This window comes from Nesoenas mayeri (assembly GCF_963082525.1).
Source record: "Nesoenas mayeri genome assembly, chromosome: 7".
NCBI classification, from domain to species: Eukaryota; Metazoa; Chordata; class Aves; order Columbiformes; family Columbidae; genus Nesoenas; species Nesoenas mayeri.
The window spans coordinates 5,932,548-5,951,445 of record NC_137551.1 but is presented as its reverse complement, the minus strand read 5'-3'; the positions used below and the strand labels follow the sequence as shown (position 1 = coordinate 5,951,445).

General features: G+C 36.3%; 1 protein-coding gene across 6 annotated transcripts in view; it reads right to left on the bottom strand.

The window, feature by feature from the left end:
• Nucleotides 1-1,389: 1,389 nt before the first annotated feature.
• HERC4 (HECT and RLD domain containing E3 ubiquitin protein ligase 4) overlaps nt 1,390-18,898 on the bottom strand; it is a 31,609-nt gene continuing 14,100 nt past the window's right edge. For 4 of the 6 annotated variants that reach the window (XM_080348329.1, XM_080348331.1, XM_080348328.1 and 1 more), the window contains exons 10-26: nt 18,821-18,897; nt 16,666-16,790; nt 16,092-16,151; nt 15,449-15,560; nt 14,931-15,120; nt 13,649-13,821; nt 11,739-11,855; nt 10,325-10,348; nt 9,780-9,878; nt 8,265-8,432; nt 7,997-8,140; nt 6,938-7,104; nt 6,109-6,175; nt 5,865-5,947; nt 4,373-4,556; nt 3,734-3,836; nt 1,390-2,740 (exon numbers count right to left, since the gene is read on the bottom strand). In XM_080348329.1, the coding sequence (XP_080204455.1) occupies nt 2,532-2,740; nt 3,734-3,836; nt 4,373-4,556; nt 5,865-5,947; nt 6,109-6,175; nt 6,938-7,104; nt 7,997-8,140; nt 8,265-8,432; nt 9,780-9,878; nt 10,325-10,348; nt 11,739-11,855; nt 13,649-13,821; nt 14,931-15,120; nt 15,449-15,560; nt 16,092-16,151; nt 16,666-16,790; nt 18,821-18,897 (2,102 nt within the window). In that variant the 3' untranslated portion in view covers nt 1,390-2,531. Of the gene's footprint in view, nt 2,741-3,733; nt 3,837-4,372; nt 4,582-5,864; nt 5,948-6,108; nt 6,176-6,937; nt 7,105-7,996; nt 8,141-8,264; nt 8,433-9,779; nt 9,879-10,324; nt 10,349-11,738; nt 11,856-13,648; nt 13,822-14,930; nt 15,121-15,448; nt 15,561-16,091; nt 16,152-16,665; nt 16,791-18,820; nt 18,898 lie in introns of those variants that run through there. The other 2 variants (XM_080348332.1, XR_013922386.1) reach the window with 2 other exon arrangements.

Here is an 18,898-nt window from a genome sequence, read left to right as displayed (position 1 = left end):
CAGCCTGACTGAAGCTTGTCTGCACTGCCTTTGGTGACATGACCTGCTGGCCCCCATGCAGTGGTGGCCTCCAGAAAACTCCTTTTCTCCTCTCAAAGCACACTGCCCCCCGCGCAGATCAGCTCCCAGAGCCCTCAGGGCCAGGCCCAGCTGAGCTGGGTTTCCAGCACCTCACACCTGCTGCAGTGAATCCACTGCTCTCCTCAACCACCAGCCCTCACACACAAATCACACTCTCATATGTTTACAAAACTTGCACACTTGAGACATGAAATAAAGTATTAAAACTGGCATTTAACCAACCATCCAGCACCCCTGCCTTCCCAGTACTTACTGATGGCCACTAAATGTTCCAAGAAAGTAAGAAATACGTCTTGCTGATGCTGGAGAAACTTTTGCAGCAACACGAAGTAATTGTCACAGCAATTTTAGTCAACAACTGCACTTCAAAGATAAAGGACATCTAAGTTCTCCAGCACATCCTGAACTGGTCACCAACAGATCAGCAAGTGTTCAGTCACTATGGTTTGGATTCTGTCTCAGAGCCCCTCACCTACAGAATAAGGCTATCACTCATCTTTCGGATTGATATTGATGAAAAATCCAATTCAGTGAATATTAGAGAAAGTCCCACAGGGAAATTAAATACATAAATAATATAGTGCTGGGTGGAGATGTTATGCGCTAAATTAGACTTGGACCTGCACAACTGAACACAGAAACCCTCTCCTGTTCATTGAACACCATCAACTGTGTGCACTGAATGAAGCAAAAATCTCATCAAAAAAACAGCACTTAACCACATAATAATACACAAGGGAAAAAGGAAGAAGTCAGCTTTACTTTCGCCACTTCTTGATTTTTGAATATTTGCATTTGCAATCTTGGTGTTTCATAATTTAAAACGAGTGTTTTACCTCGCAGAATGAAAGGATAATACCTTTTTTCCTCTCCTCTTCTTCCTTCCTCCACGTGTAGTAAGATTAAGCTGCTTCAGTATTTGTTGGTTTCTTGTTTTTCACAAGAGGGAAAGTATCCCAGCCAGGTAACAAATATTGTAAAAGACAGAATATAGGCTGCATACAAAGAAATTACTAGAGGTTACACTGCATGAGAAAGCTGTAAAAACACAAGTGTTAAGGAAAAAAGAATGATTTTAATTGTACCGACTGCTTTGTATTATATTCACTTCTACTGCCAGCACAGAAACTGCAAGTCATACGATTTATTACAATGAATGAATTTCCCTACTTTTAAAGTGAGATCTTGGTATCCCAGCTGTGCCCTCAATTTAATGCATGCAAAAGTTGCCCTCCAATTTAAGAAATATGCATCATGCCAGCATCCATACACATCAACCAACAAAAGGTTTTAATTCAAGTCTTTTATTATAGCTTGAATTTTTTCACTGCATTTAAAAATCTAAAAAAAATAAATATTTGTTTCACAGCTGCAAGTCACATATGCATTAACACCACAAAATCTGGAATTTAACCAGAGAAGGAAAGTCAAATCCAAAAGTGTCCAGGCTAAGCACAATTGTCTCAGGGCAATTATACTAAAAATAAAATCTTAAGAAAAGGGGAGGGGGGTGTGTTAAAGAGTTATTCCAAATGCATTTAACTGGAAAAAAGTGAAAATTCTACTAGAAACAATAAACTACGCTTTCAGCATTTAAAAACAAATGTTCAACCTCTTGACAGCAACAACTGTCTGGTGCATCTTTTTCTTTGAAGCTGTACTCTTGACACATCGCTGCAGAGGTTCCAAATGATAAATTAACCTCTTTTATAATTGTGTCCACTTCATTACAGAATCAGTCCTTAAAAATAAAACAGTGTATTAAGTCAGCTTGTCCATTCACATATTAAAAATGCCACTGTATGCAGTTTCGTACTAGCACTAAGTGACTGCTTCATGGATTGTACATTGTGAAGATGAATGTCTCTTCAACAATCACTTTTATTAAGGTTCTTAAAACAAACCAGAAAAATATATCTTCAGAAATCAGAGTAGTCACTTTTTTGTTAAAAGCCATAAAATAAGCTCATATTCAATTACAAGCAATAGAAACCATACTGCTATTGGAACATATTTGTTTTATCACAAAAATTTATTATTTACAAAATGAAAAGTTACCAAGTGAATTAATCGGGGAAAAAGTTAAATGTTCTTACTAAGTGATTTGAAAAACTTAAGCAAATCTCTCATGCACTCACACGCCAAACCGTTTGCATAAGGTGAAATGGTAATTCATGTTAGTGAAACTTGACTCCCATTCACAATACTCGCATTTTTATTCTAAGTGGCAAAATCCACATGGTTCTGTACAAGAAGGGATGTGTTAAGACAGTTCCTCATTTTTGTAAATGTTTTTTGGCTCCCATGAATATCCGTACCACTGAACGTTTTCGCAAATAATCAGTTATATTATCAATTCCATCATTTAATCCACTGAATTTACCACCACAAGAAAGACACAGAAAGATAGTTTAATGATCCCACATTACACAGAGCTCTCATTTCTGAAGTTATACTAAACTGAAACCTTCGTAGTGATCTATAGCCTGGATCAACTTAGATTTCAGAGTTTCTTTATCTGTGTATTTTGGAAGATCAAGAAGGTTAAAGCAAGTGTGGGCTACCGGAAGATAATCTTCTCCGCCTCCTGTTGGCTGGATCACTAGTTTAAGACACTTCATCCCAAGAATTGGAATGCGATCACTGCCTGTCAGAAACACTGTCAAGAAAAAACAGAGTCTTGAAAGTATTTTGAGACTAACATTGTATATGTCACATATGCAATTCTGATTGTTATTTGCATTTTTAATTACTCCAGCAGTATTTAGCTGTCCACACTGAAGTTGTTTTAAGAAGTCTGAAAAACAGGGAATAATGACTTAACCAATCTCTACCTTAGACATACAAACTGTTAACTGTAACATAACAAGTAATATATAAAGGTAAAGATTTCATTTTAGCATAGGAAACCAGTCAAAAAACCAACAAACAAACAAACAACCCCCCACTACACAAACAAAACCACAGAAAAGCCCCCAAAGAGTAAGAAGTTGTTGATGCAGAATTTCTTACTTAAAATCCATTGTCTATACTGTTACTGAGCATTTGCAAGCATCTTGTAAATGCACAGGTTTGTTCAGTAAGGAACTTATCTGAATTGGAAACTAATCTACGATGTATTCTCAACAAGTGCTCATTGACAGAAAGCTTCCATAACTTTGTTTTTCCCTTGTACATTTCTACTCATACCAGTAACCTGAGGTATCTCAGTTATAACTCTAAAATTCCATCTGTGTGCAATGAAAAAACTGTAGGAAGTGAAACTTGTCAAAACACAGAACAAACAATCCTAGTCATCAGATAAATGACACTAGTACAGTTTAGGTTGCTGGTTCTGCGGTGGAGTTTTTTTGTGGTGTGGTTGGGGTTTTTTTGTTGTTGTTGTTGGTTGGTTGGTTTTATTTGATTGTTTTTAAATGTTGCTCTTATCTACCGTGATCTTGTAACTGCTCACCGCTCAGAATTATTCAGGACATCCCCAGCAAAACCAGAGACTACTTCATAATCAATTTCTTCTACTATGACTTTTTTTCTTCCAAATAATCACATCACTACAGACAAATACTTACATCTGCCCTCTTCTAGCAACAGCTTGAAATCATAGGGATCCTGTTCAACTAGCAATTTCTGCAAAGTAGTTTCAAATACTCACACAAAAACTGTTTTTTCTTCTCCAAAGACAACTCATGGAAAACCTCCCAGAACATTTTAATTGTAGAATGGTCTGGCCAGTATTCTCCTTTGTATTCTGTATTCTAAAATGAGCAGAAAATAAGGTTATTGTTCACATGTAGAACTAGTAGGATAACGTAGTGATATATTGCTGTTTTCCTTGCTCAGTTTTTTTCAGCACTTCAGTCTGACTTTAAGGACAGATTCGCGCACTCCAAAGCATTTTCAGTCCAAAGAATGTAGTGACCATGTCTCACAGCAAGTTCTGGCAATCAAGAGTTTTTACTTTTATTAGCTGTGCATTTTGTTCACTTCTCCCCTTCTAACATAATCCATTGCATACAGCTCCCTTTTGTTTTGTGGATTTTTCTTCCTTTTTTCTTCTACGTTTGATTTCCTTCACAAATTATTTGGGAAAACTTTAAGCAGGAAGTCACATAATACTTTAGTGTCTTCATTCACTGACATTTTAAAAAAATACTCCTCGCTCATGCAGCCAAATGCAATGAAGGCTGGAAGTCACATTAATTTAAACAGAGCTCAAAAGGACACTTCAAGTGTTTGCTTTTGCATCATGAAATTAAAAATACATGAAACAAATAGCTAATATGATTCTTACCTTCTCCAGTTCTTTCCAATCATAATTTGTGTTCCCAATCACCATTGCCTGCAACTCACTGGGCTGGAAGAGCTGAAGAACTTTACCTCCACATACTTTGTGGAAGCCTGCATGAAATGCATTGAATAGGGAAGCCACAGATTTGTTGAAGATGTAATCCACATATGCATCCACGAAATCCTGCCTGTCCAAAGAAGACAAAAAGAACACTGTTGAGAGGGGAAAGAAAAAAAAAAGCAGCACATTGTCACTCTTCTATCAATCAAACAGTATCCATTTGTGTGGAGAACACAGCATAAAAAGTTAAGCAAAAAGGATCCTAATATATTACTATATTCTCTGCTTCAGGTCAGTGAAAATGGCACATAAATGTCTTTCCCCTCTACACCTCCGAGACAAGAGTTGGTAATGTGCAACAGAAAACCAGTAACATTTAGTGTCACTTACTTCAGCCACTATGAACATTTCTCTTATTTGTATGCATTGTCCTGAACTGGACTGAACGGTGACAAGCTCACAGGCTTGAATTACATGCAGTGCCTTGAAACCAACTAGTCAAACTCACTGTTGCGTTTTTTTAATGAAAAAGATTACCATATTTGCACTAAAAATGCAAATCAGCTTCAAATGGACATTTGAGTCTTATGCAGTATAAATATAGGTGCAAAGGAGCTGGGACGCTGTGAAAGAGATGGCCTGATATCTGTGCTTTCCTGTAAGGACTTCTCATGTCTTGTTGGAAACACTTTCTTCTGCAGCACTGGAGGGAAGAACTAAAATTCCTTGATGTGATACAGTTTTTGTAATTATTCCAACAGGAATGCTTGAGAGGAATAGGCAGAGAGAGATAGGAAAATGGCAGTATTCTGCAAAAAGGGACAAAAGCACCACCAGATCCATTCTGCCTGTCCTCCAGGAGCAGAAAAGAAACAAAGGGTGGGAGAGGCTTCTTTTATAAACAGAAGTAACAGAGCCCTTGGCCAAGGAACATCATCCAGCCTCACACACTTTTCTGACAATAACACTACGTGACATGAGATCAATTTATCCATTCTACAAAAGGAAGACTTCTCTAAGATTTTATATGAATAGTTGCCACATAATGGCATCTAGGTTGAAGTTTTCATCTCACTAAATCCCAATTATATATGACTTTCTGCAGAACCACAACCATTTTTAATCTTATAAAATGAAGACCAGATAGTGAAAAATGGGCCCTAAAGAGCTTCAAAATTCTGCTAAGTTCACAGTGGAAAAAAAGAAAAAAAGTATTATAGATTCTGAGTATAATTAGATATCCTCTCCATAGCTGGTAAATCCTTAAACACTGTAACTATTTTAACAATACACATGAGAACAGCTTGGAAAAACAACCAAAGTAGTTTTGCTACAACGTTAGTGTAACAGTTTGGCAAAAGGTATTTATAGCAGCCCAGTTCCATTCCCAAGGCAGACAGCAACACTGAACTACCCTGTAACCCAGAGAACTCACCTATTTTGTTTGACTACAGGAATGCCAGCACCATTAGGAACAAGCTCTTTAATTTCTGTTGTACCAAAATTTTCCACAGTGATCTATTTAAAACAAACAACAAAAGTATAGATCTTATTTCCTGTGTGGAGTTCTTCCCACCACTTAACTCACAGCAACATGAATGCAGACACAGATACTAAAATTCATGAGAATTAGCAGCTGATGTTTTTGCACAAACACTCCAGAGGCAGTTATAACTTACAGTAAAATTAAGACAAAATGCTTCTTCTATGTCATCCTCTGGATAGTCCAGTAACTGTTGCATTCCCCTGCAAAATACATTACAAAGTAAGAAAGATGAATGTATTTTCTTGAAGTGTTCTTTATACTTTGATAAGTTTAAAAAAAAACTATCTTTCTACTGTTATTTCCTGTATTAGCTCACTGACTTGTACCTTGTGCAGCACTGGGAAATCTCAAATAGTCGTTTTGCTATTTATACTTTGATAAGTTTAAAAAAACCAATCTTTCTACTGTTATTTCCTGTATTAGCTCACTGACTTGTACCTTGTGCAGCACTGGGAAATCTCAAATAATCGTTTTGCTATTATGCATAGCATTATTTCCTTTTGGTTATCCCCAGGTGTGGAAAGAGAAGATTCATATCTTGATCTTCAGCTGAGCGATTCCCAAAACAGAGGTGGTGAGGACTTACTAACCATTGATGGGCTCTTTCATTAACTTGTTTAATTTTTCCTTGAACTCACAAAAAAACTTTTGCATTTACAACACTGAGACAATCAAACATCCACTTCTGCTCGTTTGAACCACCTGTCTGTTAGTGCATTCAAATCCCTATGCAATGGCAGACACTTAGCATGGATTTGTTCCCAAAATAAGCAAAAACATTTCCTTGATGGACTAAATAAGCTGTTCAGAACTAAAACCATGTTCATACTTAGGCTTATAAAATCAATGGCTGAAACTCAAAGGTTTTGAATTTCTAATATTATTTTCTTCTAAAATCCTTAAAGGAAAATGTTGAATTAAAAATTAATTCCTAGCAACACTCATTTTTCTTTCTTGCTTACCTGCCAACGTCTGGCATCAATTCTTTTAAGTCATCTAGGGATGGTTTCTTATTCAATAGCTTTTTGTACAAAGCCAAAGGGAAATGAAGGTCTACAATAGTAAAATTATAGATTGCTAGCCCACAGACAACACCAATCAAATGAAACAAGTCACTGTCTTCAAAGGTCTAAGAACAGAAAACAGACAAGATGGTTTAAAATAAAGAAGTTGTTTTAATCTTAGAGAGTCCAGAAAAAAGTGTACAGTGCAGTATAATCTGAGGGAATTTCATTTCTATTTTCTTTAATTATATAAGTATCTGTAAGTATTGAGGTAAACAGGATAGTTTTAACCAGCTGAGAGATTGAAATCCAACAGAACTCTTTCTACTTAAAAAAACTCCTGAGATACATCACATTTTGTGTTATAAGTGATGCATAACTGCTGAAAGTATAGCATTAAGATTCTGTTTTTGTCAGTAACTTACTATTGCCCTATTCAGTGCTTAAATACAGGTCAATTTTTTAAAAAGTATTTTTGGGAGGAGGAGGGAGGAGCTCACTATTGACTCCTTTGGAGTTAATAGCCAAGGCCAAAAATACAACTGCAGAAATGTTAACATTCAGGTATTTGTGATATATCCACCCTAGTCGGTGGATATATCCTGAAAGAGGACTAAAAAGGCCACGATCGAAACATGATGACCAGATGACTACCTACAGAACAGACCCATAAATGTAACTGAACGCAGAAAGACCCGTCCAACATGCCACTTCAAGGATTTTTCTCTACCACCTTGATTTACTGATTCTGCTCTTGGAATCAAGTTTACTCTGGCTGGCACTTCTTCCCACTAAACTTGTCTGGGTTGGGGACAAGTGCTAAGGAGTAAGTGATGAATGGGGAACTAGAGAAAGGGAAACTTTTGATCTAATGATGACAAAAATAAACATTTTTTGAGAATGCTTCTTTCAGCTTCTCCTCTTGAAATAGAAATACTACAAAGCACTATGTTCATACATTATTAACACAAATACTGTAAGTTAAAAGAAAATTAGTTACTGTAGATAGCACCCTACCTTATCAGAGAACCAGATCAGCCTGGATCCTTCGTAATATCTGAACATTCCATATTTGGGATCTAGCAACTCCCTCATGATGAGCAAAAAAAATTCTTTGCGAACACCTCCAGCATCAACAGCTTCTTCCCCTACAAAAATAACCTGAAACACACCATTTGGTTAGCACAGAATTAAAAATGGATTGTGAAACAAGATTTGTCCAGAACTATTCTCAGTTACTTGCACATCAGTGAAAGACACTTTGAGCAATACGTACTGACAATACCTTGAGTGGCTTCTTGTAGTCTACATTCTTTGTTTTCCTTAGAACTTCCACAGCATCTCCTACAATATTGTCTCTCCGTACCATTAATATCAGGCATGGGTTGACAGATTCAAATACTGGCAGAAAGAGAGAAGATAAATTCTGCCTGTGAGCCTGATCAACAGCCATCTGGAAAAAACAACACAAAGTGTCAGCAGGTACCACAAGGTTCCTGTGAACATTAAAGGTCCGTAAGTCTTGTCTTGAGAAATGCAGAAGATATGAATGAGAATAGCTATTATGAGAGCTACTGAATTTTCCCAAATTTTCTTTATATTCTTTTTATCTTGGGCAATAATTTTCTTTTACCCATCAGCTTCATCAATGCTAATGTTCAGGGAAGTTTTAGAATACACTTTTTGACATTCCGATCAAAATACTTCGGATAACGAAAGGAAGCAAGAAAACATGGCACTTCATCGAAAGAGTAAGATGTTTAATCCAAATCTGGCATGAAAATATCCATTAAAAACTAATTCAAAGAATGAAAAGCAATGTGTTCATCTATTTAACTTGTATTATAAATTCTGTATTAGAATTGTTCAAAACCAAAATACTGTTGCAAACGTTCTGAATATGGCATAGCACTCTTGAAAGTTTGTGTGTTTTAATACTATTATTATCATTAATAGAAATTATCATTATCATTAATAGAAATATTCAATGTGAACATTTTCCTGAATTCACCAAATGCTGGTATTGATGTGTATCTACATTTTCAAAGGCATAAGAAACAATGTTTGTTATGAACTATGATAACAAAAGCAAGCTAGTACTTTTCTACATGAGCCCATTGCTTGAGCATGACTTACGTCTTCTGTTTAGTTTCATACTCAGGACAATAATTTTTATTATGTTAAACATTATAAACATGGGGGAGGGCTGGTGCTCTTACTGCTGTTACTTTTGCTGTAGTGTCCTTTACTTTTTTAAGAATATGATTTATTAGACCCTTACAGCAACTGAATAGGTATGGATTATATTTATTAAATATTATATTTATTAAAATAAATCCAAACACTGAACAAAAGTATAGCTCACCACATCACACTGGTTTCAGTTCTACCTACAGAATCATGAAACCACTGAAGATCCTCTCAGTTATTTAGGGCTGTTCATGTTCTCATTAATGAGAAGAAGTTTCTTAGATTCATGAACTTATTTACCAATCTAATTTCAATGAGATTCCAAAACCACCAGCTTCTATCATGAATACCCTCTGAGATTACAACTAGACCCCTCATTCTTACAGAAAAGACAATATACAGCGTTTAAAAAAAAAAGGGAGGGAGAGGGAAGAGATAGAGGGGAGAGAAGAAAAAAAAAAAACAACAACAAACAAAACACACAAAAAAACCCCCAAACATAAAACCTACAAAAAACTAAAACCAACAACAACCCCCCAAGACTCCCAACTAAAAAACAAACAAACAAACAAAAAACTCATAACAGTAAAACCAACTAAAAGACTCCTACCTGCATCTGTATGACTGCATCTGTTTGTAGGAGAGTTGTCTTTGCCTGGGCATCAAATACAAATGGGTATGTGCAAATTGTAACAGGAACATCTGTTAACTAGAATGAGAAGAATACCTCTGGTTATTTAAAAACCATAATCATGGTTAAAGAAGCCATTGCAATAGTACCCATCTATTTTACTGAAAAGAGAAAGACATCTTTACTCATTGTCAATGCAGCACCAAAACATTTTAGGAAAATTAAGTAGATTTTCAATTGTTTAATATTTCAGCAAACCCCCCACACACACACAAACCACACACAGCACACTCTTAGTACATTTTAATTTCAGAACTTTTAGTACAGCAAGTAGATATGATTAAAGTAGTCCTTGTTTTCAAATGCTGCTTTAAATTTGCAATACAAAGAATTACATGGTTCTGCCCCAGGAAAGCCTTTTCAGATTACAGCCATATTAACTTAAAGCTTTACTCCCAACAGAACACATCAGACAATCTTTGACATTCATATTTCTGATTTCCTTAGATTGCAACCAATCTTACCTCAGTTAATCCATGGTTGACATCCTATGACAGCATTTGCACAAAGGTAGCAATAATTAAGATGAAAAAGCAGCATTAGTGTCTGCATTAATTATTAATCTCTGATGTAGAACTAAAAATATTTATCTACAGCTTCCCCCCCAAGAGGATGTTTACTGAGAAATAAATATCAGCCATAAACATTCTAATCTACCAAACACAGCCATGCCTTCCAACACCCTATATACCAGTCTTTAAAAAGGTCCATTAAAGTATTATGTTTTCTTGGATGCAAAAAATTCAGTATTTTAAATGTTTATTTCCATAAAATAAGACATTACATTTGCTTTTACTTATATATTTTCATTCTCAAATGACTGTAGCATGTTAAAATTAAGTGCAAAAGACTTTTTATGAGCAAAAATTTAAAAATACTAAAGAACTCCACTGCTTTATCATAAAGTTGCAAGAATCATTTGGGTCTATGATAAGACATGAAAAAAGCAATTGACTCTTGGAATTTGAGACAGACCAATACATATGGTAGGGACTGAGTGGAGAGTTCCATAAGCGACCTCAACTGTGCTACGAAACTAAGTTACCCATGTGGTGCCATGTTACCCTCCTTATCCTGCGCTGAAAGCCAAGTTCGTTTCCACCCAGCAGGCAGAATGCAGAAAAAGAATAAAAGTAATGACAAAGTAACAAATCTGAAATTTGACCGTGTGTATAAAACTCAGTAGTTAAATACACTGACATCCATGGCCCGCAAAAAGTGATGGCCAGAATACTTTTTTCCCCCACTAATTTTTCTGTTGTTGAAAGAATAAAAGTATTTCCTTCCAAGTTTCTCTCTGAGAATACTCTGAATATTTCTGAGATTCTATTTTCTTCTGTATTTCCCCCTCCAAATTTTAATAAGGAGCTAAGAAAACAGTTTTGCCTCAAGTTATGACAAAAATTACACCAGCAAAAAATGTTTTGATTCATTATTACTGGTTCAATAGGCAAATAGGGCTTCTTATTTTAAAAGCAAGAATATGGGGAACTAGCAGATATGAAGGCAGGAAAAAGTCATCAAAACCATTTACACAAGAGATCTGACTTAGGCTATCTCTTCCCTAACTTTTTTGACATGGCAAGTCTCAAGTGACAGCATTCCAAATCACTTTTTAATCGACGGATTAACACGTTGAACAGTGTCAGTCCTAAGAGCGATACCCTACAAGAAGCACACCGATTTAACAGTTCTTCCTTAGCTAGTACCTGACATAACAGGAGTCTGTTCAGCATCAGTGATCTGTGAAGATATTTTTAGGACAAGAAAGTGCCCATATTTAGAGGATCTACAGGCTTCTAAAGGGACAAAACCAAAACAAAGTATGGGGTTGAAAAACCCCACCAGAAAACCCAAATAAAACCCAACACAACTTACCATTCCAAATACCTGCTGCTGGACCCAGTTGACATAGTCATTTCTGATATCTATCAAATCTTGTATCTCATGAATGTAAAATCTGTCATACTGAATAACTTGTCCCTTTTCATTTACCTAAAAAAGTACAATTTATTTTTTTGTTAGCACTTTGTATAAGTTTTCAAAAGGACAATTTCCATGTTTTTCAAGCATTTAATACATCAGCCACTAGAACAACAACAGTGCCTACAAGAATTCAAAATACAGTATTAAAGACAGGGATATGCGGATTATTCAGAATCCCATCAAAGATACAAAGAAAAAGTAACCAGCATACAGCATCACGCAACACAGTGCTGGCACTTTGAAACATCATATGATCTCACAGAAACAGTGATGAATATATATATGAATGTATACAATGCAACAAATATGTGTTCCTGTATTTGCACAAGTTTAAGAACTATGATTCAAGAATTCTTCTTAATTACATTACAAATAGTATCTCTATTACCTGTGACCGGAAGCACAGTTTCTATTTAAACACATCAAGCTTAGAAAAAGAGAGACCTGGAAATAAAACTTTCTACAAAGGCTTGTCTCTACTGTTTGATTTGAACCCAGAAGCAGCCACACTTTGCTAACACACACTTCTTTTCCCAAGGACTGTGAAGCATCATTAACTGCCAAACAGCATGATCCCCAGTTCTGTCTTTATAACCAGATAATCTAAGCCTACTTTTCTCAAACACCAAACCACCAGGTTCTAAATCCATGAAATACCCCAGATATGTTGCCCCTTTTTTCATCTTAGTTTAGTCCATACCAGCTAATGACTAAGCCTATACCAATATAAATAGCTGGGCTGTAGGGTAGGTACAAATTTAACCATTTCTACAATGTAGCTACATATTAACTCAAAATTTGGTTTCAATTAAAAAAAAATATATATAAATAGGAACTTAGGAGAGCCACATTACAATTCTACAATTACCCATAGGCTTTAAGATTTTAAGATCAACCTCAGCTGTTATGATTTACAGCTACTGCAAGCCTGAGCAGTGACAGAAATTCTCAAGGCAGAAAAATAATAATTTATTATAGAGCAACAGCCTTCCATATGGGAATCTGTAATGGACATCTTGTACTTCTAACACAAGATAGTTACTAAACAGTCTTATTACCAGCCTTAATTTGATGCCTCCATACAGAATAAAGAAAAGCTGGGCAAACCATAGCATACAAATTGCAATTTCTGAAGCAAAAATCTTTCCCATTCTTTATGACAGCTTGGGGAGGAGGTGTGTTACACTTAGCACACAGAGGTCCAATGTGCCCAGTACTTAAACAGCACCTTAAGGAGTGCCTAAAATGCTCTTCTAGCATATAAGCACAGAATTCCACAGGACCAGAGTAAACTAGAGGGAAAAAAATACGAGGTGGGAAGGAAAACCTCGGCAGCCACTAGATAATACACTGTGTTGTACACAAATGTTTTAGGGTATTTTTGTTGGAAGTTCATTAGTTTTCATGAATTAAGTTACAATACTAACAAACGGAATAAACAAATCGGAAAATAAATGTCTTGGTAAAACTGTGCAGATCTTTCTTGTTCAAAATACAGCTTGCTCTTATCTTCCATTTGTGACGTTATTTGCTATCATTTCAAGCTTAAGAGGCAATTCTTTCAAACATACCCTCACAGATACAACTGATTTGGTCAGTCTGTGTTCCCAAGAAAATAGGCAATTCCATCACCACGAATTCCAGTGGTTCGTAAGTCCAGATGGAACAACTACAGACACCTCTGTAGATCCAAGTCTAAGCATTTGAAACTCTTTAGTAACCTATTTTAACAACTACACAGCACACAGATGCTGGCAAAAGCAAAGAGATGAAGTGACTGGTTAAAACGGATGTAAACGTACTCTATGCAATATTTCCAGGACTCTGAAAGCTGTGTGTAGAAAACTGGTGAGTATTCTTCTTTCAGAAGCCTGAACGCCCATCTTACACAGCTTCAAGAGGTGGACTACAACATCCTTGTAGAGCTCCACTATCTTGAGGAACAATGGAGGTTCAAGTACAGACCACCAATTTTCTGTCAACAAATGGTGAACACACAAACTTAGTACTTGCCACTACAATACTATCTTATGCTATCCTTTTAACTAAAAATGTTTTGCTAGAAAGCATACTTGTCAGGTACCAAAGACACTCAGAAAAAAACCCCACAAACAAAACAATAAAGAAAAGTTTAACACAAGAGTGGTATAGATTTTTAAACAAGACACTCTTTGTATAAATAATGAAACCTCTGTTCAAATGCTCTGTTGTTACACACCAACACTTCAATATGTTTATCATGACAATATCATTAAGTAACTTTTGACATAAAACCAGATGGCTCAAATCTCAAAATCCTGACTTAAGCAAACAGTCCTGAGAGCAATGAGAAAGTGAAGCAACACAAAAAAAAAAAAAATCTACATTTCAAAGAAACAAACAGTTTGCTTTTCTTTAGAGCAGATAAGCTCTTTACTCTTACCAAAAACTTCTGAGAAACATAAGAGATGGGTTGCAAGGCAAAGATAATTGAAGAAGGAAGCACCTTCTCAAAAAGATACCAATGAAAAAGGAAATATTCTAAAACCTCAACTCTTTAAGCTGAATTTCAAGTGAGAGGAGTCACAATAAGGTGGTGTACGGAAGCTGAGTTAAAAAACAGAGCTATTCTCAGCTATGTATTTCAAGACCACAACTTGGGATCAGTGAGAAAACTTGAACCTCTCAGAAGAAACAAAACAGGTGCTCTGGTCAAAATAAAGACAATTTAACATCTGCTCTGCAACACTTCTGTAAATTGCTTAGAGCTTGTTAGCTGTCCGACCACATAATTTTCACTTTAAAGTGTGAAGACACATATCAAATGCACTGAACTACAGTTCAATTCCTCCCAAATGGCATCAGTCCAAAAATTACAGCACCAGATGAATTCATGTGGATGGACAGTTAGCTCACCCAGAAGCAAAAGAACAGGCATTTTCTTAGGCATCACGTGATGTTAACCCTTAACCTCCTCAGTGGGGAATTCCATAGAACTGTAAATACGCAGAAGGTGTTGCTGAGACCATGTTTTCACTGATGGAATATCTATACATTTTCATCTGGAGATCCTTAGTTTTAACAGAAAATAATTTAGTTTCTTACCAAGAACTTTCAGAGGAGCTTTTTCTAGGTTCAGAATAGCTGTTCCAAAAGGAATAGCTAATGTTGTGAAATTGTTTGCATCACTCATCAATGGGCATTCTGGTAGAGTGAGATACAGCCTCAAAGCTTCAACATCTGGTAAGGAGCTGGTCAGTTTGGGAATAAGGTTCTTTTCCAAACTAGCTGCCACCTACAGCACATCATAAAATTCATTTTACTCTAATGCAATTGTGAATTCAAACAAATGCCCATCTAGAAAGCAACCATCAAGAGTTTAAAATAGACTGTTACACATTTAGGAAAAAAGGCGGTTTATTAAATATTAAAATATAAACATACAATATGCTGATGTGTTACCTAATTGGCACAACACAACACAGTTTTACATATTTGCAATTGATATATTTTTGGGTAAAGAGAGCTATTAAAAGGGTCAGAGCGAGAATAATGATAGTATTTCTGGATATGTGTAAGGCAGAAAGAGAATCCCAAACATAAGGAAAACATGCAGCACAAACCTGTTGTGATATATGAGTGTGGTCAGGCTGTATAAGTTTGTGAAACAGTAGTCTAGCAGCATTCATATCAACCCCTGAGAATTTAGTGCCGGTTTTGTAGTGATCATCATTGCTGCAGCATGGAAAAAAACACAGAGAAAAAGACTGAATTCTGTATTCTCAACAACTTAAGTATTTCTTCCACCTTGAACTTCTTGCCCTACTTATTGTACTAACAAATTAAAATGTGAGAGATCACAATATCAGACTTCCATTTCTTATACGACCTTTGAAACAACTGAAAAAAATAAACTCTAACTGCAAAACAATTGTGTAAAAACACTGGGATCTGGAACAGTCTGTGCAATATATTCCCCTTGAATTGTATGCAACCTGTGGCTGATAAGTAATGAGTTTTGCTGGCTGATGCAGTAGCAGCCGGATACACACTTCCAAAGCTGGCAGCAGACAATGCTGCGTTGGGCCAGCTGACAAACTGTACAGCAGTGAAGGAGTTAAACGTTTAGATTGCAGGTTTCGGAGAACAGCAAGACAAGGAAATACTGGGAAGGTGTTATGTTACAGTAGGAACGAGGGACACTAGGAAGGTGGCCACCATTCATTCTGTTGACAGGAATACATGTTTGAAAGCCCGACCACTTACCTCAAAGCCAAAAAGCTCCCGTTCAGGCAGCCAGCTGAGGAGAATGTTCCATCAATTTCACTGAAATCATTCATATTAAAAAGTTACGTTTATTTTGTTTTCTTTTAACAAATTAGCATTACAATAAACCCCCCTATATTTAAACCCTAAGAAATTACATTGTACGAAGGACGGAACTCCGACTTTAATATGACTAAACAACACTAGATGAAACTGCCATTCAAGACTCAAGACAGTTCTAATCAAAACAAGTTTTGTATTTTTTTATTTCTTTGCATCCTCCTTTATTAGAGAAGCAATAATCTTTGAGCTGTTCTCATATTCCTTTACATGTACTTTTCAACGTGCAACTAGAAACTTAATATTTTATTGTCATTTAAACTGTGATAGAGCTGACACAGACTGAAGGATCTAAACTACTTGACAAGCATGGCAAAGAAAGCACAGCAAAAGCTCTGCACGTAACAAAATAAATGATTAAAACCAGTTTTGCTGTGTATGCACAAAACCCCATTAATGTGTAATTCAGATGTAAAAATAATAAAAGACAACTTCTTTCCTCAACATCACTTACTCAGCTATCTCTACAGGAAGTCTTCCAGGTGGGAAAGTCAGCAGTCTTTGAATAAACATTTCATTCACAGTCCAGATCTGCTTCAAGAGGTCAGGATACCTAAAATCATCTGGTGGCACCATGTTCTAAATTTTAAAGAAAGTGTGAAGAATCAGGCACACAAATTGATTTCCAGAAATATCAATCCGGTGGTTTATCTTCTCATTGACTCACAATTTGCCTACCTACCCAGACTATTACTGCGAAATAAATTTCCTATATTCTAGCAGTTCTGCATTCACTATGAAAGCACCCACTGACAACATTATAGATCAGTCTGTCAATTCAAACCACAGCTTACTTCATGGTAAACCCCCTAAACATACACGTATTCTTCTAGAAGATGAGCACTAAACAAGCTTTACACAAGTCACCACAAGGCAGTCAGTTCCCTGCCAGGCTGTCAGCATGCAGAAAAAGGGCCATTCAATTTTTTTGGACAGCTGCTCTCCCACTCCACTTCCATTAGACTCATCTGAGAATGAATCATGTTTCTCTGAACATTTACTGCATCATCAGATGAGCTACATTTTTATGTGCTGCTCACACCAAATTAATTCCAGTGAGACTGATAATAGTAAAGAAGAGCAGAATCAAGACCACCATTTGGAGTAGCAGCACTGGTTCAAAAAGAGATAGCAAATAGCACCAAAAATAAGGTTAAACTAGTAAAAGGAAACATCTCTCTCCTGAGGGTGCAGTCTGACAACAAAGCTGACTCAGCATAATGATGAGTAGCTGTTGCCAAAAATCAGTACTGCTGATCCCATGCTACAGGATCAGGATGAGAAACCCTCTTCCCCTTTTCCTTGTATCCAGCTGAAGCATCCTTTAAATCCACAATGAAACAACTCAGGGAAGTGAGCTGCCCAAAAACTAACTTGAGAAAACAAACAGATTGGGGCTGAGAGCCCTTAACTGGCCAGCACACAAGTTCCAGGAGTACAGTACTCACAGAACTCGGAAAGACTTCAACACAAATTACTAAACTAAGGAGTACTGAAAAAGATACTTTTGCAGCATCAAAGTTCACCTATTGCTAATACTTTTTGTACAGAACAAGCCACAATAACTGCACTCACACAGTCTGCAGTTTATCTCAACTAGTTAGAATCTACTTCAGTGATTAGAAAATTGCAAATGAGTAAGTTTTTATAAAAGGAGTTTGAATAGAGAAGTCTATATTATATTATCAGAATCTATATTATCAGTAATTTTTCCAGTCTACACACACTAATCAAGCTCCTCTCAAATACAGCAATAGTTGCCATAACTCAATCAGAATTAAGAAAAAAAACCCAGAAAAACTGTTGATTCTGTAGAATGTTATCAGGCTGTGGGAGCGAATGTTTGCAAGCCTCACCTGTACTCAGTTTTTCTTGATAACAAACATGTGTCCCACTAAAATCTGTTTTCCTTTGTGTCCAAATATGCTTTCACCCCAGATACTCAACTCTTGATGCTTCATTAATTCCTATAGTCTAATATCTGCTGGACTATATTGGAAACAGTTTCTATAGAAAACCAGTCATACATCTTAATCTTGTTTTTCCTCCCAACTCATACTCTAATAGCATTTCTTTTCCATCATACTCCCATGTTGCCATTTTTACTGTAAATTCCTTCTAGACTTTTTTTCCCCATACTAGAATTAAAACAGATCAATTATTGTCCTTTTAAAACTTAAATTTGAAGACTAGCATAAAATTCTATCACATAACAAACTACGTCACCATCTATCATTTTTACCAAAAAGTTCCATTTGTTTCTCCATCATTGCAGTATGCTAAAATGGCTACAGAGCTGAGGACAGCAAAGCTGCAGTCAGGAATAAATGAGGAAGACAGGCAGGGGTGAAGGGCTCAAACATTCAGTCACCTTTTCCTTTATGAAAGGAAAATATGTGAATGCATCCATCACTCAGGAAAAAAAGCCTCAAGAGCTTACTGACTGCTAACAGTCAATTCCCGGGTCCAAGTCCTGCAATTGCTAAATTGACTTAGTGTCTTGCACTTCCACACTGATCTACAAATTCTACAATGTAGTCATGCACCTTCAGAAAAACTAAAACATAACACTGACAGACTTTGGAACTAAATTATATTTAATTTGTTACCTGTGGATAAAAGTAGTGTGCAAAACTTTGGTCCCCACCAGAGAAAATTCTCTTTACACAATAACAGTCCTCACTGTC